Genomic DNA, 25,567 nt, shown 5'->3' on the forward strand with positions numbered 1-25,567 from the left:
TGGTAGTGCGGTACTTATTCCGAAGCAGTGCGGTAGTGCGGTACTTATTCCGAAGCAGTGCGGTAGTGCGGGACTTATTCCGAAGCAGTGCGGTTGTGGTAGTGTGGGACTTATTCCGAAGCAGTGCGGTAGTGCGGTACTTATTCCGAAGCAGTGCGGTAGTGCGGGACTTATTCCGAAGCAGTGCGGTTGCGGTAGTGCGGGACTTATTCCAAAGCAGTGTGGTTGCGGTAGTGCGGGACTTATTCCAAAGCAGTGCGGTTGCGGTAGTGCGGGACTTATTCCGAAGCAGTGCGGTTGCGGTAGTGCGGGACTTATTCCGAAGCAGTGCGGTTGCGGTAGTGCGGGACTTATTCCGAAGCAGCGCGGTTGCGGTAGTGCGGGACTTATTCCGAAGCACTGCGGTTGCGGTGTGCCGTAGTTAAAATAAAAAGATACTTGAGTGCCTATCCTGGCTGTCCAAAGAAAGGAAACCTGCTTAAAACAGTACAATGAAATACATCGGCCGGCGCCACGGACGGGTCGGGGGTTGAAATGGCCGGCACCGCGCGGGTTAAAGAAGACTCGCAGGGTAGTGGTTTAGTCTGTCTATTTAGTATTTAATTTTGAACAGTAACTTAAGTCAGAAAGAATGAATCACTAATTCTGATGACTGATACCGACTGCGTCCAATTCATTGTAAAAAAAAAAAAAAAAAAAAAACCATCTGTGAGCATGCCGCGCTGCAAATGTCGCCTTCGATAGTTTTCGAAGTACCGCAAGATTTTTTTAGAGCGGTATTTTCAGACATTTTGCGGTAATGCGGTACTTTTTTTGTGATGCCGTACTACCGCACTAAGTACCGCACTTGCCCACCTGTGTATTTATTTTTATTTTTATTCAGGGACATGAATAGACGCAGCAGCACCAGCACACACTCGGCCAGGCTTTGGGTGAAGGTTGCAAGTAACAAATGTGTAGTGACAGCCAGCCTCCTGTACACCACCATGGGCCAGTTCCAGTCCAACAGTGGCTTTGTGGGCTCCCAAACCAATACCAGAGGCTCCACCAGCCCCCCAAAAAGAATCTGGCCTAACCTAACCTGTGATGGGATGATGGATGACTTAATTGGGATTTAGGTTTCAGAGATGTCTTGGCATTTCTTACAGTATATGCTCGTCAAAGTTCCTCTCAACCTTACAAGGCAATGATAATGTAATAGGTACTGCCACTACTAACAAATATCAGGGTCCACTTCAAAACAGGCCTAATATCAGTTACTATTTTTCTGTAAGTAATGTTTCAACAACAAAGATGCTGAGTTGAATAACCCAGCCAAGAAAATAATCCATGCAAAAATAGCCCCTGCCTTAACCTTAGAAAAATGCATTAACTTCAATTTTCAGAATTATGTGCAGCATTTACTTAACACTAAGAATATTAGGAAGATCAATGAAACATGGAATGGGACCACTAGCATTTATTGGCAATATAATAATGACCACTACAACATTCTCAAGCCATAAAAAGCAGAGTTATTTACTGGGGCAGAAAACCAATGGCAGCCATCAAAACCAAGGGCTAACTTACTAATGGCTGGCTTCCACTTTCCTGCTTTAAAACCTTCTGTGGAGTGAAGAAAAAACTAATGATATACACCTGTCCCCTGTCCTGCTTATGCACTCATTTGGAAATCTACCTACACCCCCAATTGTCCCAAAGATCTCATAAAAAAGCTTATATTTATACCAGTTTATGCAGTTAAATATACACATGCTTACTTTATATACTCAGACAGACACACAAATCTGTCTCTCTCCCTCACTCTCGTCTCCCTCACTGGAATCAGCAACTATGGCAATACAAATAATGTAACAAAGCATCTTATCTTAATACTAAGGGAGGGAAAATTTAAGGAGAATGGGATTCACACTTAATGAGAAAAAATGTCAGCTGCAGAGCAACCATTACCTCCTTAAGTAGGCCTTAGTTAAGGTAGTATAATGGTACTGAATGCATTAATTACCATACAATAAGAAACGACCCCATTATTTAAGGTATTTAGTACACAAAACAGAAATAAAATGTAACAATATGAGCATATAATGTATAAGCTCAAAGGATATCATCAATGGCTAAGTTTACAAAGGTTCAGAAGTACTCATTACTCCTCCTATTCCATTCATTTGTCTGGATAATTCTCAGTGTATTGGTAGCACCACAGCACTTTACAATATCCAAGTCGTATTAGTAGTTTCCTCAATTCATCAGCAGGTAACAAAATTTTCCTACCCAGTGGCAATGTACAAAACAGATCAGTGCAAGGGAACGCTATCGTCACGGCTGCTCGGGGTAACGCTGGCACCCCAAGCTCAGCGCCTCACTGTGGTCCATCCGTCCTCGTCCGTCGTCTCCCGGGGGACGCGAGGCTTCTCTTCCCGGGGCTCCTCCTTCTTGGCTGGCGGTGGTGCTGGTGGTTCCTCCCGTGTGCGCCAGGGGTTAGCACGCGGCTTTTCCTCGCGTGGACGGTCATCCACAGGTGGTGGTGGTGGGCGTCTCTCACGTTCTTCTGGACGTGGCCTTTGTTGGGAAGATGAAACGTGTCTAAGTCTCAGGATGGTGAGCAATATCTAGCCTTATTTCATTCACCGTCATGAAGTCTGTATGAAAAGCAGCGGGCCCATCCAAAATTCAGGCAACTTATTTTTTCCCTGTTTATCATTTCCCACTTTCATGTATCTACTACAAGACTAATGTGATAATGACCTCTTACTAAATTGGGACTCCTTCTACTTGAAATCATTCCCTGCACCCCTTTCTCCCTTCCTTATTCCTTCCACCCTAACCTTACACCATGTGACTTGCTATGTGAAAAGGGGCTATCAAATCATGCCATGTCCAGAGTAAGAAGGATAATATCTACATTTTGTCCTGCAACTATGCACACAAACACCTTACTTCATAAACAATGGGACATAATCAGAAGCAGGCACATAACCTTTCTGTAGGAGGGGAGGACAGAGGATCAGGTGGAGAGATGGAACTGAGAGACATGAGGTGGATGGGTCTGGAGGAAGAGGATGCAGAAGACGGAAGCAACTGGCAACAACATAAAAGAGTGGCTGACCTCATTAGGGATTAAGGCGAAGAAGATAGGAAACAGGCACACACTCACCTTTCTCTCACTGGCGGGGGCGCAGCCGACCGCCAGGAGCCTCCCTCATCGGCACGTGTTGGGGCACGGCGATCGTCCATGTCCATTCGACGGCCGCCACCAAAGCCACGATCGCGGTCACGGTCATCTCGTCCCATGTCACGACGTCCACCAAACTCCCTATCTCTGTCTCCTCCTCTGCCAAAGTCACGGTCTCTATCTCCTCCCCTGCCAAAGTCACGGTCTCTATCTCCTCCCCTGCCAAAGTCACGATCCCCTCGGCCAAAGTCTCCCCTGCCAAAGTCGCGGTCTCGGTCGCTCCTCCCGAAGTCACGCTCGGGGCGGTCACGGCTAAAGTCACTGCCGCCTCCTCTGGCTGGCCCTCGACGCCAATCACCCATGTCCCTGTCCCTGTCCCGGTCCCTGGAAGAGAGACAAGAAATAAACAATAAGTAAATAGAATAATAAGGAGTAAAAATAAAAAATAAAGAAAATAAACAAATAAAAAAAGATTGAAGAGAAAAATAATAAGTAAAATGAATAATGAAAAAGTAAATAAATAAACAGGAAAAGGAAGATCTACTATAGAGAAAAAGTGAAGAAATAAACTGATATAAACATAGACACAAGGATTTAGAGATTACAAGTGGTTAATCAGTACGGTAGCCAGCAAATGGAACTTCTTAATATGTTCCTCCTAATATTTCCTCTTTGCTTCATACTTGCAGGATTAACAAACTCATTCGAAGCATTCCACAATAAAATCCTATCTCAAAGTGGTTAATCAACAATCACCAAATGGAACCTCCTGATATATATTCTTCCTAACATTTTCTCATTTTTTTGCACTTGCAGAATTAACAAACTTATTCTCAGTACTCCACAAACTCTTATCTGAATGTGGTTAATCAGGAGCCAACATATGGAACCTCCTAATATATACTCTTTCCTATGTACTTGAGGGATCAATAAACTTCTTCTTCTTCATCTTCTTGCAGGATTAGCAAACTCATTCTAAGCTCATAGGATCAACACACAAGCCTAACCAATCCAAGTCAACCTCCAGCACAAGACCAGCCAACAGAGCAAACACCCACCTGTCATCCCTTCCGAAGGGTGCACGCTCATCCCTGCTGGCAAAACCTCCCTCCCTGTCTCTATCCCTTCCTCCGAAACGGTCATCCCTCTCTCCTCGGCCAAATCGGTCATCGCGGTCGGTGCGGCCAAAGCGGTCCTCACGGTCGGTGCGGCCAAAGCGGTCATCCCTGTCCCTTCGGAATTCTCTTGGGGGTGGTGGAGGCTCGTCGCGTCGGATGTCCCTGTTCCCGCGGTCCCTGGGCGGTGGCAAGGGCTCGTCCTTGCGAATGTCCCGGTTCCCACGGTCGCGAGGCTCCCGGACTGGTGGTTCCTCCTCAGCCGCCTCTTCCTCTCCCTTACGACGCCACACGTCCAGCTTCTCACGCTCCTTCTCACGCCATGAGCCTGAGTGTGGGATTGAGGCGAGGTGAGTCACTGCTTGGTTCTTTCCTTACTTGGTGATTTCTTAATTAGTAACATGATATTACTGTCCTAGAAAACTACAAAGAAAGTATACACAGATGCTCTCAAAACAGTTTCTTGAGTATAAGAGGATACTATTGCCCTACAAAACTTAATATATATATAGACTTCTTTACAACTCTAAAAAGAAAGTATCCATAAACCCTTCTAGATATTCATTAACCTTTCCAAAATCTTATTTCTTGAGTTGTAAGAGGATAGTATTACCCTTCCAATGAACTTAAACAATATTCTCCACTTTTAAATTCCTAGGAAAGAATGTGCTACCCATCAACCCTTCCAAAACCTTTATTTACTGAGGAGAGGAAATCATTCATCCCTTCACAAAACCAAATCTACTGACTCTTCCAAACCCTTCTTCATTTAGGAGAGGAAACCATTCATTCATCCCTTCACAAAACCAAATCTACTGACCTCCACCAGGCCTCCAGACATCACTAGGAAAGAATGTGCTACCCATTAACCCTTCCAAAACCCTTCTTTATTCAGGAGAGAAAATCATTCATTCATCCCTTCACAAAACCAAATCTACTGACCTCCTCCAGGCCTCCAGACATCACTAGGAAGGAATGTGCTACCCATTAACCCTTCCAAAACCCTTCTTCATTTAGGAGAGGAAAATCATTCACTCTTCCCTTCACAAAACCAAATGTACTGACCTCCTCCAGGCCTCCAGACATCAGAACGCTCCCTTCCACTACCCTCCCTGCTGTCACCGCCAATGCTACCCCCATCCTCTTCCTCTTCTTCCTTGATGTCTTTTGAGGGGGAGTCCTCTACCTCGTCCTTGCCATCATCCTCGTCCCTTGTGCGATTCCTCCAGCTGATCTCCTCGGTGGGTGTGTCGGGTGCGTTAGCCCAGCGGGTGGCGTCCAGTTTCTGTTTCTCCTCGATGGCTCTGACGCGCTCTGCGGATGACAGGTGATGAGTCTGAGGCAAGCTTTAACATGGGTGATGACTATGGGTGAAAAGAAATTGTGGTAAAGAATATACGAAAAATGATTAGGGCATGGATGATGGAAAACTTCGGATACGGATGAGCAGAAGAAAATTGGGCTACGGATGAGATACAAACTTTAGATACGGATGAAGGAAACTAGACAAAGAATGAAGGGAAAGGAAACTGGAATGATGGATGAGGGAAAGAAAACTGGATGATGGATGACTGGATGAATGAGAAGAAGTAAACTGGGCTATGGATGAGATACAAACTTTAGATATGGATGAAGGAAACTAGACAATGGATAAAGGGATAGGAAACTGGAATGATGGATGAGGGAAAGAAAATTGAGGCTACGAACAAAGGAAACAAACTTGCCAGGGAAAGCAGAGTAATGAGGAATTAAAATCAACAACTGGTGGGGTGAAATGATGTGCAAAAAGGAAAATCAACAAGAAAATGACTGAGCAAAATGGGAAACCTGAACTGAACAGACCAGAGGGAGTTTCTTAGTATAGATTCATTAGGGTAGGTATGTCATGGTGCTGCAAATGGTCATATGGCAAGACAGAAGAGAACTACAGAGTGACGCAGAAGACATACACACCAGAGAGAGCTTGTTAGTCCCTTGACTGCGGATTTCCTACAAGAAGACATCACCAAGCTACAGGAATGGAACAAAAGAGTGGCTGCTACAATTTAATGAGGAAAAATGTAGTCATGCACCTTGGGAGGGGATATCCAGAAAACCAATACCACATGGGAAACACTCCACTATCCACCACAGAGGCAGAGAAAGCCCTGGGAGTGTATGTTACCAGGCTACCACTGAAAGCCAAATCCATGCCAATCGCAGCGGACGGGTTAATATATACTGATTGACTGAGGTATATAGTCAGGATGCTGCAACTTTAGTGGTCATATGGCTGGTCAAAGGGGAGCTACAGAAATACACCAAAGATATACTGAAGCTTAACCCGGTAGCAGCGACAGGCCAAATTTGTGGCTTTACCGTGTAGTAGCAACGGGCCAAAATTTTGCAATAATATAAACCCCCAAAAATAGATGATGCATAAACTGAGCACAAATGCATTGATATATATTATGAAATGGTTTGCGTGAGTGATGATTTTTTCTCATTATTCATGCTTAGAGGGGCCTTTAAGAAACATGATCCCCGCACTTCTCCTCCCGAAATTGAACCCTCTTTCGGCCATCTCTTTGGATTCTTTTTAGGAGCAGCGAGTAGCGGGCTTTTTTTATTATTATTGTTTCCTTTTTTGTGTGCCCTTGAGCTGTCTCCATTGTTGTAAAAAAAAAAAAAAATAAAAAATAAATAAATAAATAAATAAATAAATAAATAAATAAATAAAAACAAGCTACCGGGTTAAGGGGTCGATAGATCCTAAGCCCGTCCCACCACTCACCTCTCTGCACTTCAGCCTGGCGGTCCCACTGAGCCTTCCTCTCCATGTACTCCTGCTCCTCCTTCTCCCTCGCCTCACGCTCCAGCCTCTCCTTCTCCTCCCTGGCCTTCTTCATCTCCTCGTCTCGCCGCTGCTGCTCTTCCTCGGCCTTGATGCGGAAGTAGGTCTCACGACGCTCACGACGCCTGAAAAAGAGGACGGTGTTGTGGTGACGATTTCATGACTCGAACCTGCATTCACTCATTCAGCTAATAAAAGACAGTGTAGGGCTTATAGGTGAGATTCATTTATATCTTTTGTACAGTAAAGGATGTAGGTCAAGGGCAAAAATTAAAATGAAACTACCCACTCAGCACTCCTCCGACAAAAGAAAGTAGAGAAGTGGCTAAAAGAGATCGATTTCAGATGGAGAGTTTAGTGTAAGGTGACTGAAGTTATAACAGAGGATCAGGTGGAGGGATGGAACTGAGAGATGGTAGAGGATGCAGGACACAGAAGCTACTGCCGACAACACATAACAGCACTCGACCCCATCAGGGATTAAGGCGAAGAAGAAAAAGATGACTAAAATTACAAGTGTTTTTTCACCTCTATTCTTTCCTCTCTAATGCTTACTCAAACCTCCTTTCATTCCGTCAGCTCCAATGGTTATAGTAGAGGAGGTATATAAGGCTTCTGGGTCAGTCTAAGAGTACAGCGACCATAATTACAATGATTTTCTCACCTCTGTTCTTTCCTCTCGGCCAGACGCTTCTTTCTCTCCACCTCCAGGCGAGCGTTGAAGTCGTTGAGCTTCTTCTCGATCTCGGAGCGGCGGGAGGACTTGAGCTGGTTGAGGAACTCGGTGCGGTCGGTGTGCATGAGCTTGAGGCGGTTGCTGTGCTCGAGGCTCACCTGGTGCTCCTCGACCAGCTTCTTGACGCGCTCCTCCTCTTGGGACTGCCAGAAGTCTTTGTCCTTCTCCTGAGGTCACAGAGAATGAAATAATGTAGTGCGTTGAAGGTTATTATAATTATGTAGTGTGTTGAAGGTTATTATAATTATGAAGTGCGTTGAAGGTTTTGAAGAAGTTATGATTATTTATAGCATGGAGTGGCATTAAAGTCCGATTGTTAAACGTATCAGTGCCTCAGTTTGTCTGTTTGAAAAGCCTCCTGTAGAAGTTGTTGGTTTCTAATGGGCTGTTTTGTGATGCTGGTGATAGTTTTACCTGACTTTTCAATCGTGAACAGGAAAATGGCCCATGAGAGGGAGAGAAGAGGAACAAAAGGCGGATAAGTGTTACCTTCTCCTCTTCCAGCATCTTCTTCAGGAGTGGGATCTCCACCAGCCTCTTGGCCCTCTCAAAGTAGTCCACCTTTTTCTCCTGGGCCTTGAGACGCTGCTGGAGTTCCTTGCGTTCCTTCTCAAGCTCCTCCACCTGGCGCTGAAGGATCTCCTCGGCTCCAAGGTTCAGCAGTTCCTGGAGGACAAAATATTGCATAAGTCACCTCCAAAATAAAGCTGACCCAACAGACTAATAAATTCACCTTTCCTCTTACAATATAACCAATTTCCTGCACTCACTCACAATCTCCTACGTCCTCCGAAAAAGACTCACCTCCTCGTCAAACTTCTCCATCATCTTCTGTCCGTAGGAGGTCTGGGAGATCTGCAGCAGCCGGTCCTTGATCTGCTTGGTCTGGATCTGCTTCAGCTGCTCCTCCTGCCGAGCCTTCTCACGACGGCTGGCCTCACGCTCCAGACGCTGCTGCTCCTCCTCCTTCTGCTTCTTCAGTTGTTCCTCCTGAAGGGAAAGATCATGAGGAGTTAATTTACATGACACTCTCAAGCACCTCACTTCACGGCAATAGGTGAGGCGGATGCACAATAACGAGAAATGCAGTAAATTATAAGGCACTCCCATGCAATATATTTACAGAAAGGTCATGAAGGACTGATTTAGGATACTTTCAAGCACCTTAGTTCACAGCAATAGGTGAGGCTGATGGACAATAACGAGAATTACGATAAATTATAAGGCACTCCATTGCAATATATTTAAAGAAAGGTCATGAAGGAGAAGGACTGATTTAGGATACTTTCAAGCACCTCAGTTCACAGCAATAGGTGAGGATACACTTTTACGATAATGACTATCAACTTAAAAGACACTCCTATGCAATATATATAAAGGAAATGTATGTGATTATTCTTACTGATCAGTAGAAGCGAGAAATGATTGCCCCGAGACAAAGAGGAGGGCTGAAAACGATACAGAAATATAGGAGAGGAGGAGGAGATGTCAGGAAGAGGCTAGTGAATAGATTACTTTTGTTTCTCAATCCACTAGCCTCTTGAAACACCCTCCACTCCCAACCTGTCAATACGAAACTTAAAATACAGGAATATATAAGAGTTAAGGTGAACATGACCCTGAATCCCTTACCTGTGCCCTTCTGATGGACTCCTCACGCTCAAGGTTTTGGTTCTCGAGCATCTCCTTGCGCTCCTCGATGATGTGCTGGCGCTGCAGGATCTTGATGTGCTCACGCTGCTTGGTCTGCTGGTAGAACTGGATGGTCTGGGCACGCATTGGCTCCATCTCTTTCTGCGGGAGGGATGGGAAACAGGGTATAATGAGTGTTCTGATTTTTTTCTTAACATTTCTTTTTTCTTTTCTTTTCAGTGTATTTACCTAATTGTAGTTTGCTCCTGTGGTCCCGTCTCCATATCTGTATTTGTCCAACTTTTCCTTTGAGTTTTGCACATTCTTCGCTGATACTACATCCTCACTTAAGTCTGTTCCAAACCTCTATATTTCTTTGCGGGAAGCTATATTTCTTGATGTCTCTCAAGCATCTTCCCTTCCTCAATTTTTTACTGTGATCTCTTGTGTTCCTGGTGTTTATTCCTTCTCTTAGTAGTAACTCCTCATTATCTACTTCTTCCATTTTGTGTGTGTATGTGATTTCTACTTATCATTTTTATTCTTCTTAGTATCATTGTCTTCAGCATTACCCATATTACGGTACTACTACTACTACTACTAATACTGTCACCATCAACACCACTACTAGTCCAGAACTTAAAACTATCACCCTACCTACCACTAATAAAACAACAATGAGTCACAAGCTTGGTGTCAACTCCTATGTACCTTTCTGTTGTCCGGCACGATGAGGTTAAGGCAGGACTGCAGCGCCGACCCCATCTGGACCAGCTGACAACGGATGGTCTCTGAGGGAAGGGACTGCAGCATGGGGCCCTCTGGAAGGTCCTCTCGCTGGGACTCGCTCAGGTCGGCCCCGAAGTGGATGCACTCGCTTCGATGGTCAACACGGATCTGTGGAGGAAACACAAGACTCGTATTGTCCGCCTATTTGAAAAACCTCTCGTAGAAGTTGTTGGGATTTCCGCTGACTGTTTTGTAATGCTAGTGGTAGATTTATAAGGCTTCTGCATCTTGAATGAGAAAAATGCCCATAATAAAGACCCAGTTAATCTTCTCTGTGGCCTTAGGAAATAGCCAGAATGGGAGCTCCTTATGTTGGAGGATATGGAACTGAACACCTGATTAATTTCACACAAGCAACACATCTTTTTATCATCTTATCTGCAACACCTATTTGAAATCTTACCTGCAACACCATCAATTTCATACAAGCAACACCTCTAATTAATATTTCACCCTCAACACCACATTAATTTATCAGCAACATTTTCTTAATTCCTAACCAGCAACACCTATCCAATTTCAATCACCAGCCACACCTAATAATCTCATCACCACCAACACCTAACTAACACATCCCCACCAACACCTCATCATCTTCAACACCAAATCAACTCCTCACCTGTAGGTCGTTGTGGCGAACCAGGTCGACGAGGATGCGCTCCAGGTGGAAACCGCTGACGAAGACGCTGAGCTCGAGGAGGCGCTTGAAGGTGATGGACTGGTAGAGCTGCGCCACCTGCTTCACCAGGCGAGTGATCGTCATCTCCTGCAGCGCCGTCACGTACTGGGTCAGGCCTGGGGGCGGGACGGGGTTAGGACCTACGCCTCAATGGGGATTTTTCTTTACTTTTAGGTGGAGCAAAACATAAGTCAGTAAATAATAAGATGAAATGGAGCTGTGACTGGGACACAAAAATACAAGATGAATAAATAAGAAAAAAATACGTATATGAGGTAAAGGAATTGAGCACTTTACGAAGATAAGTGACATGAAAGTAAACTAGAGAAGGAAATAACAATAGTAAAAAATCAAAATTAAACTGAAGCTAAGGAATGGACACTTATTTTTTTTTAACAGCATAGGAGACAGCACAAGGGCACAGAAAAAAGGAAACAATAATAAAGAAAAAAGCCCGCTACTCGCTGCTCCTAAAAAGAATCCAAAGAGGTGGCCGAAAGAGGGGTCAATTACAGGAAAAAAGGGAAATCAAACATGAAACAAAAAAATAAGAAAGGAAATGAAGAAAAGATGACAGGGGAAAGATTTTTTTGTGTATATGTGAGAGAAGGAAGGAAATGACAGAACTGAACTAACACAACTACATAAACAGACCAAAATTGCCCCCCAGACAGAAACACTTGTATGTCACCAGGGAATTGAATGCTGACCTAGCTCTGGGTGTTCCTGGATCCACTCAATGTTGTTCTGCATCCTTGTGCACAGGTTCAGAGGGTCAAACTCCACTTCCATCAGCCTGTACAGGTTCTGCAGCTCCTGAGGCACGGCTGACACCACGTTGAACCGGATCAAGTCCCTGGAGGAAGAGAAATATAAAAACACATTAACCCGGTATCTGAGGGGATCATGTTTCTTAAAGGCCCCTCTAAGCGAGAAAACTGAGAAAAAATCATCACTCACGCAAACCATTTCATAATATACATCAACGCATTTGTGATCAGTTTATGCATCATCTATTTTTAGGGAGTTTATATCATAGTTCCTAAAGCTGTCAGGGATACAAGGAACAAAGGAACGTACCGAATGAGGGAGACTCGAGTAGGAGGCTTGGGGAGAGAGAGGAGTGTGGCCAGCTTGTCAATCTTCTCCAGGGCTGATTTCTCTGTCTCGATGAACCTGTCAAACTCGGGATGTGCGGACGGCAGGGGAATTGCCAGTGTCGCGATGAGCACAATGGATGCGCGCTTCCCAACCTCCTCAGCTGTTAAGAGGAGAAGCAGCATTAGCGATCGTATTGAGGCAGCGTTAGTATACGATTCTTCAGAGGAATGCCCGAATACTGACACCAATGACGTGAAGGAAATGATCATGTCAGAAGCAACAGGAAAGTGACATAAAGACTGAAATTTAATTATTCGTGGAGTCAAAATCATGATGGAAAATGGTACTGAATAAACTGAGGCATACAAGCATATTACTGAAACTGAAGGCCTGTTGTGTTTTCTCTGATCTATGTGCAGTGTGAAAGTAACAAGCATAAATCATAGGTAAGAAAGCACCAAAAATCACCAGCGGAAAAATAAAACAGTAACCCATAAAATGACACCAATTTCTATGACTGAATGCCTGTAATATTTTTCTCCTGATCTCCGAGTCATGTAAAGTAACAAGCACCAAAAATCATCAGTGGAAAAAGAAAACAGTAACCCATAAAATGACACCAATTTCTATGACTGAATGCCTGTAAAATTTGTCTTCCAATCTCCGAGTCATGTAAAAGTAAAAAGCTTAAGTCATAGTTAAGAAAAAACCACCAAAAATTATCACTGGAAGAAGACAGGAATCCATATAAACAACACACAAACATGCAAGCAAATTTCAAAGACCAAATACCTGTAATGTTTTTCTTCTGGTCTCGGAGGAGCTGGAACAGTTTGAAGAGTGCCGCTGCATGGAAGAGCATGTTGCCAGCCTTCCAGAACACCAAGGAGAGCTTCTGGTAGTAGGAGGCCATCACGTGGGGCTTGGGCATCTTCTTGGACTTGTTCATGAGGTCGGAAATATCCTCAATGGCCTTGTAAGCCTCCTGCCACAGCTCCATCTTGATAGCATAGTTCAGCTGCTCCAGGCGAGTCTCCAGATTCATCTTGGGAGGAAGGTGAGAGGTTAGGGAGTCTTGAAACGGCTCAGGTTGGTATTGTTAGATGCTGTCACCTCTCACAACAACTATTTCCAAAGGCCAAAAATGAGATCAGTTGGGTTCTAATGAGTGTTTTTGTAGGTTCATGGTACAGAAGAAAGGTCAAACTACCAGGAGGATCATAAAACTGCCCATGGAAATGCCTGAAACTCCTATAAAAGTCCTGTCAAATATGTGTACTTGGGCACTAAACTGTTTGAGAATCTGACCATAAGTCCATCTCAATTTTTTTTTATGATATTTAAGAACTTTCACTCTCAAGGAGAACATGGAGGGGCAGTGCAACAAGACTCAGAAGTATTAGAAATAAAGGAAGGATTAGCACTGGACTGAGGAAGATGGAGGAGGATCATCGCAAGTTCGACCCCGTGAATAGAAGGACTATAAATGACGATGATGAACTTTCACTACCTGGAGACTTTTTACTCGTTTCTTTGGCATTACCCTGAACCTCTTCTTACCTGCTGAGTCTCTGGGTTGTTGAGGTTGACTGCCGTGGCCGAGCCTTGCTGCTTCTGGATGTGCGACAGATGAGTCCGAAGGTTGTCACATAGCTTGCGGAACTCTGTCTTGCGGCTGTACTTTTCGCAGAACTTGAAGGCCTGGAGGAATGGTAACAAGGAATAATAATGATGGAAATAATCGTACCTTAATAGGGAGTTTATACATTTCTAATTATAAGTAGGGTCAACAGAGGTGGATGGTAAAGAAGGGACGTAAAGTATAGTTAGTCTTTTTCTAGTTTGCACTGGGGAAGGTACGCTGCACATCCCAGGAAGAACGAGATACAAGTTACAAGGGATAAGGAACCCTCGGTACACCAAATACAAGGTCGCTCTTCTCTTGCATTTTGTTTCCTGTTCTTCCTGCATTGCATAACCTGCCTCTCCCAGTGCAAACAATAAAACATGCACTTTGTCCCTTCTGCCCCTTCTCATCTGGACACCTCAACATCACCCAGTAGCCACACTCAGTCTCACCTGCTTGGCAATGTCATGGTAGAGACGCTCCACCCGAGAGTTGGTCCTCAGCAGCTCCAGGCACTGCCGGTAACTCTCCCACAGGAACTTCACCCACGGAGTCAGGATGGTGCGGTCACTACGATCCTGAGATTAGGGGTGGATTAGTAATAGTATTTTCATTGCTTTCTCTATTTAAGTGGAGCCACTCTGAAATGAATTTGATGATGCAACTTTTTATAATTTTGAGTAATAAGAAAAAGGTGAAATATTTTTTTTATAGTAAAGGCAGCTGAGGCTTTAAAAAAAAAAAATAAATAAATAAAAAAAAATCCTGGATTCCTTAGATACTCACACATAAACAGAGAAGCAATTTATATTAGGAGGGAAAAAAAAAAATATATATATACATTGCATTCCATTTCTTTTCAGTAAGGGAAGGAAAACAAAAATCATGGATCAAAAAATGCACTGAACAGAATATAAACAGAAAAACAATTATATTAGAAGAAAAAAAAATAACTCACTTGAGCATCCTCCCCTGACACAGCCGAGAGCAGGATCTCCTCCGGGGTGGCCAGGTTGTCCAGGTCATCGATGTCCACCACGGCCTGATGGCTCTCCTTGCGGGCGGCCTCGGTGCGCTCGTCGGCCAGGGAGAGGTAGTGCCGCACCACCGTCTCCAGCGATGACACGTTGACCTGCGCGGGAAAGGTTCATTACCATCCATGTTGTCTTCTCTTCACGTTTAACATCCGTATTTTCCCTCATGAGGTTGGATGGATATTACCAACATTATTTCGTTTAATGTCCGTTTTCACTCTTCCTTAGCGGTTGGACGCTTTGTGGCTCTCCTCCATTCTACTCTGTCGTCCGCCTGATGCTCATCCAGTCCCATCAATGCCAAGTCTTCCTGTATACACCTTCTCCACGTTTTCCAAGGTCTACCAACTGGTCTCCTTCCTTCTACCTCCAATCTCTCCAAAACTCCTAGCACTGTATCCTCCCCTGCTCTCTTCACATGTCCAAACCATCAGAGTGTTTCCCTTCTGAGCAGTTTCCAGGTCCTCTACTCCACATCCGTTAGCTACACCTGCATTGAATACCCTAGCTTGCCACCTCATCCCCACCACATACCTAAGCATTCCACAATCACTTGCTCTCAATACCTCAATCAATTTGCTAGTTAGAGCCCATGTTTCTGCTCCATACAACATCACTGATCTAATATACGCTTGGTACATCCCCACTCTGCTTTTCGGAGGGACGCTACGATTCACAAGTAAACTAGCCACCTCCCTCCACTTTAACCACGCTGCCACCACTCTCGCTCTCACTGCCCTCTCCACTCCCGCCTCACAGTCCAGAACATCTCCCAAATAACGGTTCAACCTCATCCAGCTTTCCTTCATTCACCTCTAGTTCATCCCTCCCAGTTTAATGTTTTCTCTTCCTTCTTTTCCAGTCACCATGTACTTTGTTTTTTCCATATTAATTTTCAAACCTCTCTCCTCCATTCCTTCCTTGCATTTATTCAACTTTTCTTTCACTTCTTCAGCTGTCTCTGCATTTACTACCAAGTTATTTGCATACAGCATCTCCCACTCTACTTACTCATTGACCTCTTTTCTCTGCTTTTTTTAGTGACCTCTTTTGGACACACTTTATACTCTCTTTTACTGACCCCCCCCTCCTGGTCACACCTCTGTTTTCTTATTTTGACCTCTCTCTCGGCCACTCTATCCTACGTCCTTTTATAGGAGTAGTGCTAGTGGGCTTTTTTTGTTTGTTTTTGTTTTTGCCTTTAAGCTACTTCCTTTACTGTAAAAAAGAAATAAAATACCATCATCATCATCACCACAATCTTCCTCATCAAACGAAGGCTACATAGAATTATTATTATATTAACCCGGTAGCAGCGATGGGCCAAATTTGTGGCTTTACCGTATAGCAGCGATGGGCCAAATTTGTGGCTTTACCGTATAGCAGTGATGGGCCAAATTTGTGGCTTTACCGTATAGGAGCGATGGGCCAAATTTGTGGCTTTACCGTGTAGCAGCGATGGGCCAAATTTGTGGCTTTACCGTGTAGCAACGATGGGCCAAATTTGTGCCATGATATAACCCCCGAAAATAGATGACGCATAAACTGATCACAAATGCTTTGATATATATTATGAAAGGGTTTGTATGAGTGATGATTTTTTTCTCCCTTTTCTCGCTTAGAGGGACCATTAAGAAACATGGTCCCCACTGCTACCGAGTTAAAGCTTCATAAAAGAGTAGGAGCTTTAGTGTCACATGAACGGGAAAACTCTTCACCAAAACAAGCTATAAAATAACAAGGGAGTGGTATATTTTTTTACAGTAGAGGAAGTAACTTGAAGGCAAAAACAAAAACAAACAACAAAAAAAGCCCACTAGCACTACTCCTATAAAAGAACGTAGGATAGAGTGGTTGAGAGAGAGGTCAGTAGAAGAACACAGAGAGGAGTGATCTGGAGAAGGGGGGGGAGGGGGGGTCAGTAAAAGAAAGTAAAGAGTGGCCAACAGAGGTCAATAAAAAACGAGAAAAGAGGTCAATGAGTAAGTAGAGTGGCCAAAGGAGAGGTCAGTAAGAGTAAGAAGTGGCCAAAAGAAAGGTCAATAAAAGATAGTTGTTGAGAAGTGGCCAAAAGAAAGGTCAATAAAAGAAAGTAGAAAAGTGGCCAAATTGAGGTTAATAAAAAGTAGAGAAGTGGCCGAGAGGTCAATAAAAAAGTGGCCAAAAGAGAGGTCGATTTTGGATAAGGCGCCGAAAAGAGGAGGTGGAGGAGGAGGAGGAGGACAGGAAAGTTAGAAAGTTTTGTAAAGTTGGCGCAACATCCGTGGTCATATGCTGGAGAGACAGAAGGGGAAGGAATTATAGAAGGGAACAGATCCAAGGAGATGGGACACAACCCCGGATTAATACCTGGTACCCATTCACTGCTGGGTGGACAGGGGCGTAGGGTATAGGAGGACAGGAGTGACAGGATCATGGGAGAGGGGAGGGGGAAGGGTTGGCAGGAGACTCACACTCTGAAAGATGTTCCTGTACTGGTAGAGTCCCTCCTTGGCCAGGTGGGACTTCTTGAGGTCCACGCACAGCTCCAGGTACTTGAACATGATGGGCTCAAGCAGCTTCTCCGAGTAGGTGTTGCGCATCTTCCCACGCTTGATGACCTCATAAAGGACCTCGAGGGCCCTGTTAGGTTTCCCCACATCGATGAATTCTGCGGCAGAGAGATTACTGGGTCAACTAATGCTTTTTGTTTTTATTGAAATGCAGGGAAATTATATACTGTTTTTTGTAGAAAGGAGACAGTTTAAGGAATATTGATGAACTCACAGAACGGAAAGTACAGGGTCAAACTAATGCTTTCTTTTGTGTTTATAGCAAGGCAGAGAAATTATATACTTTTTTTTTTTTTTTTTTGTAGAAAGGTGAGTTTAAGGAATATTGATGAACTCACAGAACGGAAAGTACAGGGTCAACTAATGCCTCCTTTTGTTTTTATAGAAAGGCAGGGTAATTATATACTTTTTTTTGTAGAGACAGTTTAAGGAATACTGATGAACTCTGAAGCAAGGAAATTACATCAAGTACTGGATTTTTCTTTTTTTTTATAGAAAGGAAACAATTTGATGAAACGTCCAACCTCATAAGGGAAAACAGGGACATTAAATGAAGAAAACAGTAGTACAGGGTCAACTAATGCTTTTCATTTTTATAGAGAAGGGGAAACTGATGAATTTTTAAGTGAGAACGAAAAATGCTGCATACTTTTCCATAAGGAAAAGCTATTAGAGAAAGAACCCAAAACCAGTGACCAACGATGTTCTGGAGAAGTCTTGCAAAAATTAGCTTGTAACATTTGAAGATTTCCTGTTTATAATGGAATTTTTGGTGTTGAGAAAATAACAGGTGATTTCCTCTGATGGTAGAAAGAAAAATATATAAATAAATAAAATCCCAGCCAACATGAAGAAAATGAAGAACAATATAAAAGTCTGTATGACATGACAAAATTTACTTGCAGAATTGTAAAAAAGAAATTGTAAAAACTTCTACATTTTCACAAAGTCTTACATGATTCAATTTTTTTTCGTATGACTTGACAATTTAATAAAAAAAAAAAAAAAAAAAAAAAAAAAATCACGCTAAGAAAATGCTGAGTCATATCTGAGTGTGCTTGACCTGACCATTCCACTTACACAAAAACTGAAAGAACTTTTTTTTTTTATTCTTCTTTCCTGAGGTGGCTACATCTATAAATGCCTGATCTTTATACTAATGCTAAATGCAACAAATTCGGCAACAAAGATGCTACATTAAGAACTCTGACTCCAAGACAGAATACGGCAACCCAGGCTATCCCTTGCCATGCCCATTCTCTAAGGCTGACAGAATCCTGGGTTCAGTGGTTTTTGCACTCTATCTTATATCCTAATCAACCAGCTGCTCTTCTGTTATTCTATGTTTCCTACTAACCTTCAACCCCCCCATCACAATAGGAGTGAATGTAGAGATTAAAATAACCAGTTGGTCGGATCTCAAGAAATAAGTAAGTTACGACAAAGTTATCAGACTAAAAAAAACCACGGCAGAAGAGAAAGTCCAGTAAATAAAACTGTAAATAATGGAGATTACCAAGATCCTACAAAGATTAAGGTCCATATTGTTAAACATATCAGTCTCCCTTATCTTTTTTAAGGCCACAAAGAAGATTCACAGGGTTTTCATGGGTGTTTTACTCCAGTCAAGATGCGGTCCTGTAAAACTATCACTGGGATCATGAAACAGCCCATGAGAGCCCCAGCAACTTCTATGAGGCTTTTCAAACAGGTGAACTGAGGTGACAGTTTAAAAATATGGGCTTAAGACAAAGTGGAAACAAAGAATTGTAATGCTGGCAAATGGGTTCCTGACGCAGTGCTGGGAAAAAATGGCACAAATGCTTGAGTAAATGAAAATACGTGATTTCGGCAACAAACCAGAAAACTGAAAAGGAAAGTGTGTGAATAAGAAGAGATGGCCGAGAGGAGGATGACCTAAGAAGCGATACAAGGCGTCACAGGTCAAAAGAAGACTCACTCCTGGCACGGCACACGCAAAATGACCGACAAGTATTTACGTAATAATCCAAACACGTGTCAAAAGGAAAAATATCCCTCTACAAATCCCTAAGGCAAGCAATCTACGAGGAGGGAGCGGCGTGCCCTTCATGACCCCCCAATAGAGGTGCCCAGGTGGAAATGGCCTCCCGCCTTCTCCAGCTGCAGGCCAGAGGTAAACATGGCCCCTTATGACAATGCTTTCACTCACCGCTGGCCCGTTTAAGGGCATTCTCGGGCCTCTGGTATGATCGCGACATCTTGGCTGGCCTATCGCATCACACGGGGGAAAAAAGATGAGGGCGTGAGGGGCGTGGAGGTCAAAATATTGCCGCTACCTCCGCCGGCCACACGGTCCCCTCACGGCAGCCACTAGAAAGGAAGTGACGTCACGAGGGGTCGTTGATCTAAAGGAAAAAGTACATAAAAGGAATTTTTATATGGGTTTCAGATATGGATTCTTGTTTATATTTATTATTCTAGTATATTAGTGCTATGGGAGGAGTTATATATATCATGGTCAAGACAAGAAGGCCCCTCGAGGACGGCCGCGATCATTGAGGCTACGATGTATATATTTAATGAAAAACAGCTTTAAAATACAAATGAAAAAAAATATCAGCAGGTTATTTAGTCACTATCTTATTCATTTTACTCTATTTTTCATTTTTTGCACAGTTCGCCTCCTGCTCCGTCTATTATCGTATATCCTGAAGTATATATCTACGGTGGATAACAGCTTTAAAATACACACGAAAAAATATCAGCAGATTATTTAGTCATTATCTTATTCAATATTCACATCATACATCATATCCCATTTTTACATCCATCTATTGTCGTACTCCTAACTATATTTTTTGGGTGGAAAACAGCTACAAAACACGACTAAATAAATACCAGCAAGCTATTCATCTTTATTCTTATTTTTATTCCTTCTATTGTCATTATCATCATCATTATCATACACGCCTCCCCAGATAATGGCTCCCACTTCATAAATCCTTTCCTTATCACGGCCTTATCTTAATGCCCCACGTGTCATTTTAATCAAGTATATCTCGCTTTCATTAATGGCCAGTTAGAGTTTTAATTATTTCAAGTAACCGGTATGATAAGATTTGACACCTATCCACTCTGTTCACTGCCATTTTCTTGTTCTCCTTGTCCTTCTTTTTCATATAGGAGTGAAATTAGACGTTTTATTCTTATTCTTTTCCCTCAAATAAGGAAAGAAAGTTAAATAGTGTCACCCCTCGCAGCCTCCCTTGATTGAGCATCTCTCCTGCGGGTCCCTCACTGACGTTACCATATATTGTCGTACTCGGCGTATAATATTCGCCGATTCATGGCCAAAACTATCGCCCTAACACCAATAACGACATAAATTTAGAGTTATCGCTAATATCCGTAATTCCTGATGCTCTTTTGCGATATTTATGGGCCAGAAACCGGGAAATACACGGTTAATACAGTGTTACGCATACGATAATCTGGGTATTGTATTCACTGATTGCTGACTAAAAACTACAATAACCACGACAATAACGATATAAAAGCTTACTCATGGTTGGAACTCTTGGTCTTTGGTGTATTGTTAGCGAGATAAAAGGATAAATCGACGTTTCTAATGGTAGATGTGGATGAAATCATCGTACTTTGGCATCCCTCCTGCGGGTCCCTCCCTTATCTCATTCTCAGGTGTATGATCGTGTATCTCTCAACAGGTGTTTTGGGTGGATGCTGTCCCTCTCCTGGACCACTGAGAGGTACTTAAGCATATAATTAGTGGTCATAAACATCTCATTGACAGTCTGAGTGTATATTTAGTGAGTATTACCGCCCTGACCGCTTGTGGAAATGGGTTTTGGATATGGCAGTTCAACTCTTGGTGGTTTTTCTTTTCAGGAGGAAGGATTTGACATACCTCCCTGCCCTTGTTTGGTGATAGAGGTCACTTATTTTCATTTTATTTACAGATTTAGGTTCCAGAGTGTATATTTAGTGAGTATTAATGCCTGACAGTTTGTGGAAATGGGGTTTTAAATTTTACTTTTCAGGAGGAAGGATTTAACACGGCTCCCTGTCTTTGTGTGGTGATAGAGGTCACTTATTTTCATTTTATTTACAGATTTAGGTTCCAGAGTGTATATTTAGTGAGTATTAATGAGTTGACAGCTTGTACAAATGGGGTTTTAAATTTTACTTTTCAGGAGGAAGGATTTGACATACCTCCCTGTCCTTGTATGGTGATAGAGGCCACTTATTTTAATTTTATTTACAGATTTAGGTTCTAGAGTGTATATTTAGTGAGTATTAATGAGTTGACAGCTTGTGGAAATAGGGTTTAAAATTTTTCTTTTCAGGAGGAAGGATTTGACATACCTCCCTGCCCTTGTTTGGTGATAGAGGCCACTTATTTTCATTTTATTTACAGATTCAGGTTCCAGAGTGTATATTTAGTGAGTATTAATGAGTTGACAGCTTGCACTAATGGGGATTTAAATTTTTCTTTTCAGGAGGAAGGTTTTAACATGCCTCCCTGCCCTTATGTGGTGATAGAGGCCACTTATTTTAATTTTATTTACAGATTTAGGTTCTAGAGTGTATATTTAGTGAGTATTAATGCCTGACAGTTTGTGGAAATGGGTTTTGTATAGGGCAGTTCAACTCTTTTGTGTCTTTTCTTATTTTCAGGAGGAAGGGAAGGGAAAGGAAAGGAAAGGAGAGAGGGAATGAAAGATAAATTTGAGAGATTGCAAAAGTGGAGAGAAACAGGAAGGGGTGAATGTGGAAACAGGAAAAAAGAGAGATAGATAGATAGATAAATTTATGGATAGATTTTAACATGCCTCCCTGCCCTTGTATGGTGTATGGAGCCTGTCACTTTCCCGTAACTTACAGATTTAGGTTCTAGAGTGTATATTTAGTGAGTAATAATGCCTGACAGCTTGTGGAAATGGGTTTCATATATGGCAGTTCAGTTCTATGGTTCGTTTGAATTTTTTTGGCCTTTTTTTGTTATTTTCCCCTAGAATCTGCATGTCTTGTGTATTTTCAATGGGTATTTAATGAGACAGCTAATTGAAGGGTCATAGGGGTGATCGATTAGCTAACTGGAATAGCTCGTCCGTTCTCAAATAGGTTAGGTTAGGTTCTTTTTCTTCTTCTTCTTCTTCTTCAGTGTTTTCAGGACCATAGGTTTGACATTTTTGCCCATTTTCTTGTTTCTTTGTCTCCTTGGGTCTTGAATATGGGACGCAGGGCCAGTGGGACATTCCAGGTTACCACAATTTACCTCCCTCAGGTTTTCCCAGGTACCCATTTATCAACCAAATTATAGGCCTTGTTTTTTTTTATGCTGTGTCCTAAAATAATAATAATGAATGATATTTTTTCAGGGTGAGGCCTATGCATTATGGCAAAAAATGAAACCCACAGTGCCAACGCTTCTCTTGGTGAAGGAAATGGTGCCAAAGATGAAGAAACTGTGCCTTCGGAGGTGTCTGATAACGCAGTGAACGCGTCGCCTCCCAAGTCTGTCGGGTTCATTCTCGACACGAAGGTCGCCGAAGAGAATACAGACGACATCGATGCGGCGATTGAGGATGCTCTCGACGAAGGGTGATTATTATATTTATTTATTTATTTTACAGCTAAAGAAACAGCTTAAGGGACATAACGAAACGTGTAAAAAAAAAAAAAAGCCCGCTAATCGGCATTCCCGCAAAGACAAAAGTAATAAGTGGCCATAAGAGAGGTCAATTTCGTAGTATAGTTTTATCAGTAGTTTCAAATCATTTAAGGTGACATTTAAGAATATAGGAATGTTCCGTAAATAATTTTAGATACCCTGAAAGTCTGATTGGGAATAAAAAGCACCCAGTTACGCAGAATGGAACCTCAGATTTTTATTATATATATAGTTTTGGATACTTGGGCAGCATTGGGTGTTGGAATGTTCAGTAAATGATTTTGATACCCTGAATGTTTGATCAGGAATAAAAGCACCCAGTTACGCAGAATGAAACCTCAGATTTTTTTATATTTATAGTTTTGGATATTTCCGCAGCATTGGGCGTTGGAGAAGCCATGCATTGAAGTCTGGTTTGTCACTGGTTTCAGGTACATGGGTATGGAGTGTACCCTGGAGCGCGGCTTTTCACTGAACGAGTCTACCATCGCGAGGGATCTGCGACATGAGCGCTACGGGGAGGTGGCTGTCAAGTACCGGCCCGACAAGTCACTCCGCCGGTACAGACGCTCGGCAAAGCACTTCATACCTGTGAGAAAATCAACCAGGTGGGCCTACATTGATTTTTTTGTCAGTTAATTAAGCACACCGTTGCCAGCTTATCGTACTCAGAGCATAGTATTTACTGGTTTCTGACGCCTAACTATTGCCAAGGAACATCAGGAATTAACTATTTTAACGATAATTATAAGTGAATCTCCTTATTGGGGTCCACGAGACAGTTTTTGGGTTGGAAGTCGGTAAATATGAGAGGCTGAGTAAGACAATCTGGCAATGTTGATTAAGCAGCTCTAGGGCTAAAACAAATGAAAACAAAAAAGCCTGCTAAGTACTGTTCCTATGTCAGAGAGTAGAGTGCCCAAAAGAGGGTCAATTTCAGGTGGACATGATTTGAACAGTTATCTCTATGATGTGTTAATACCTTTATCTTACAGCAGAGGAAGCAGCTCAAGGGCAAAACATTTAACCCAGTAGCTGTGGGGATCATGTTTCTTAAAGGCGAGAAAAATGAGAAAAAATCATCACTCACGCAAACCATTCCATAATATATATCAACGCATTTGTGATCAGTTTATGCATCATCTATTTCGGGGGGTTTATATCATGGCAGAAATTTGTCCCGTTGCTGCTACACGGTAAAGCCACAAATTTGGCCTGTCGCTGCTGGCGGGTTAAATATACACACACACAAAAAAAGCCTGCTATTAACTACTTATGTAAAGAAACTAGAATGAGAGGCGCAATACAAAGAGTCTTGACTTTATGCTCTATACTATGAAGAGCACACAAATATAGCAACTGTTTTGGGTGCTGTTAGGTTAAGGTTAAGGGTCTCTTCACAGCATAATTGAACAATCGTTTTTATTCACAGAGCCAAAGATGAGATGCCAGTGGATGAGGCGGGCCTGTACAGCTTCATCTTCATCTCCTGGATCACCAACTTGATGTGGAAGGCCTACAAGACAGGCCTCAAGGACGATGATGTGCCTCTCTGCTCCAAGTACGACATGTGTGAATACAACACGGACAGGTACAGTGTGCAAAGACTCACTTGTGGAGAACGAATCATTGTTGCACCCAGTTAACTTGTCCTCTAAGCCCTCCCTCTCCTCCCTCGCTCTCTCTCACTTCATCGGTTGGACGCTTTATGGCTCTCCTCCATCAATGCCAAGTCTTCCTGTATTCACCTTCACGTTTTCCTAGGTCTACCAACTTGTCTCCTTCCTTCTACCTCCGATCTCTCCAAAACTCCCAGCACTGTATCCTCCCCTGCCCTCTTTTCATGTCCAAACCATCGCAGTCTTTCCCTTCTGAGCACTGTTTCCAGGTCCTCTACTCCGCTCTCTCTCACTCCCCTCTCAATTACTCCCCTCCCACCCTAACTCCCTCTCTCTCTTTCTAAGGCATTGTTGACTAATTCCATCATCTTTTTTCTTTTCTTTTTTCTTTTACAGTAGAGGAAACAGTTCAAGGGCAAAAAAAAAGGAAATGGATGATAAAAAGCCCACTACTCACTACTCCTACAAATTGCTTTTACACTAGACAACTACTACTACCATTGCCATACTTCTACTACTACTACTACTACTACTACTACTGCTACCACTTCTGCTACTTCTACTACCTTTTTGCTACTATCTTTTTGCAATAACTTTTACAATTGATGACCACAACTGCTACCACCACCATTACTACTACTAAAGCTACTACTACTACTACTACTACTACTTCTACTACTACTATTACTTCCTTTACAGACTGGAAATACTGTGGAATGCGGAAGTGAAGAGGAAGGGCAAAGAGGGCGCCTCCATCCAGTACGTCCTCTGGCAGTTCTACAGGACACGATTCATCTTCGGACTCTTCATCTTCTCCCTCACCATCATTCTGGGCTTCATTGGACCTGTGAGTATTGACCTCCCAAATATCATCCTCATGCACAGTTAAAGGGGAACAAAGGGAGGGAAGGGGAAGGGTGCGCCAGGTTGGTTTAATTAAAGGCCCTCTCTGACCCTGGCAAAGGTTAATTTTAGGGCATACTCTATAGCTGTGCGTTGCCTCA

At 42.8% G+C, this 25,567-nt stretch overlaps 2 protein-coding genes across 24 annotated transcripts in view; one reads left to right on the top strand and one right to left on the bottom strand.

The window, feature by feature from the left end:
* Positions 1–1,444: 1,444 nt before the first annotated feature.
* On the bottom strand, positions 1,445–19,629 carry LOC126999772 (eukaryotic translation initiation factor 3 subunit A-like). Of its 2 annotated transcripts, none has more exons than XM_050862641.1 (19): positions 19,462–19,629; positions 17,172–17,368; positions 14,643–14,816; positions 14,137–14,262; positions 13,618–13,758; positions 12,850–13,102; positions 12,037–12,217; positions 11,667–11,812; positions 10,897–11,072; positions 10,200–10,385; positions 9,489–9,650; positions 8,661–8,846; positions 8,346–8,522; positions 7,785–8,023; positions 7,061–7,245; positions 5,353–5,601; positions 4,231–4,615; positions 3,155–3,544; positions 1,445–2,559 (listed from the first exon to the last, which is right to left on the bottom strand). In XM_050862641.1, exons 1-19 carry the CDS (start codon positions 19,508–19,510, stop codon positions 2,352–2,354), a joined length of 3,810 nt encoding a protein of 1,269 aa, XP_050718598.1. In that variant the 5' UTR covers positions 19,511–19,629; the 3' UTR covers positions 1,445–2,351. The 2 variants fall into 2 exon arrangements, with proteins under 2 accessions (XP_050718598.1, XP_050718597.1); XM_050862640.1 differs by having other exon boundaries at positions 3,155–3,556.
* Positions 19,630–20,890: 1,261 nt separating this feature from the next.
* LOC126999773 (ATP-binding cassette sub-family C member 5-like) overlaps positions 20,891–25,567 on the top strand; it is a 43,130-nt gene continuing 38,453 nt past the window's right edge. For all 22 annotated transcript variants that reach the window (XM_050862662.1, XM_050862647.1, XM_050862643.1 and 19 more), the window contains exons 1-5: positions 20,891–21,019; positions 22,652–22,874; positions 23,376–23,552; positions 24,377–24,535; positions 25,263–25,410. In XM_050862662.1, the coding sequence (XP_050718619.1) occupies positions 22,669–22,874; positions 23,376–23,552; positions 24,377–24,535; positions 25,263–25,410 (690 nt within the window). In that variant the 5' untranslated portion in view covers positions 20,891–21,019; positions 22,652–22,668. The remainder of the gene's footprint in view (positions 21,020–22,651; positions 22,875–23,375; positions 23,553–24,376; positions 24,536–25,262; positions 25,411–25,567) is intronic.

The sequence above is a fragment of the Eriocheir sinensis genome, chromosome 17 (genome assembly GCF_024679095.1).
Source record: "Eriocheir sinensis breed Jianghai 21 chromosome 17, ASM2467909v1, whole genome shotgun sequence".
Lineage (NCBI taxonomy): Eukaryota > Metazoa > Arthropoda > Malacostraca > Decapoda > Varunidae > Eriocheir > Eriocheir sinensis.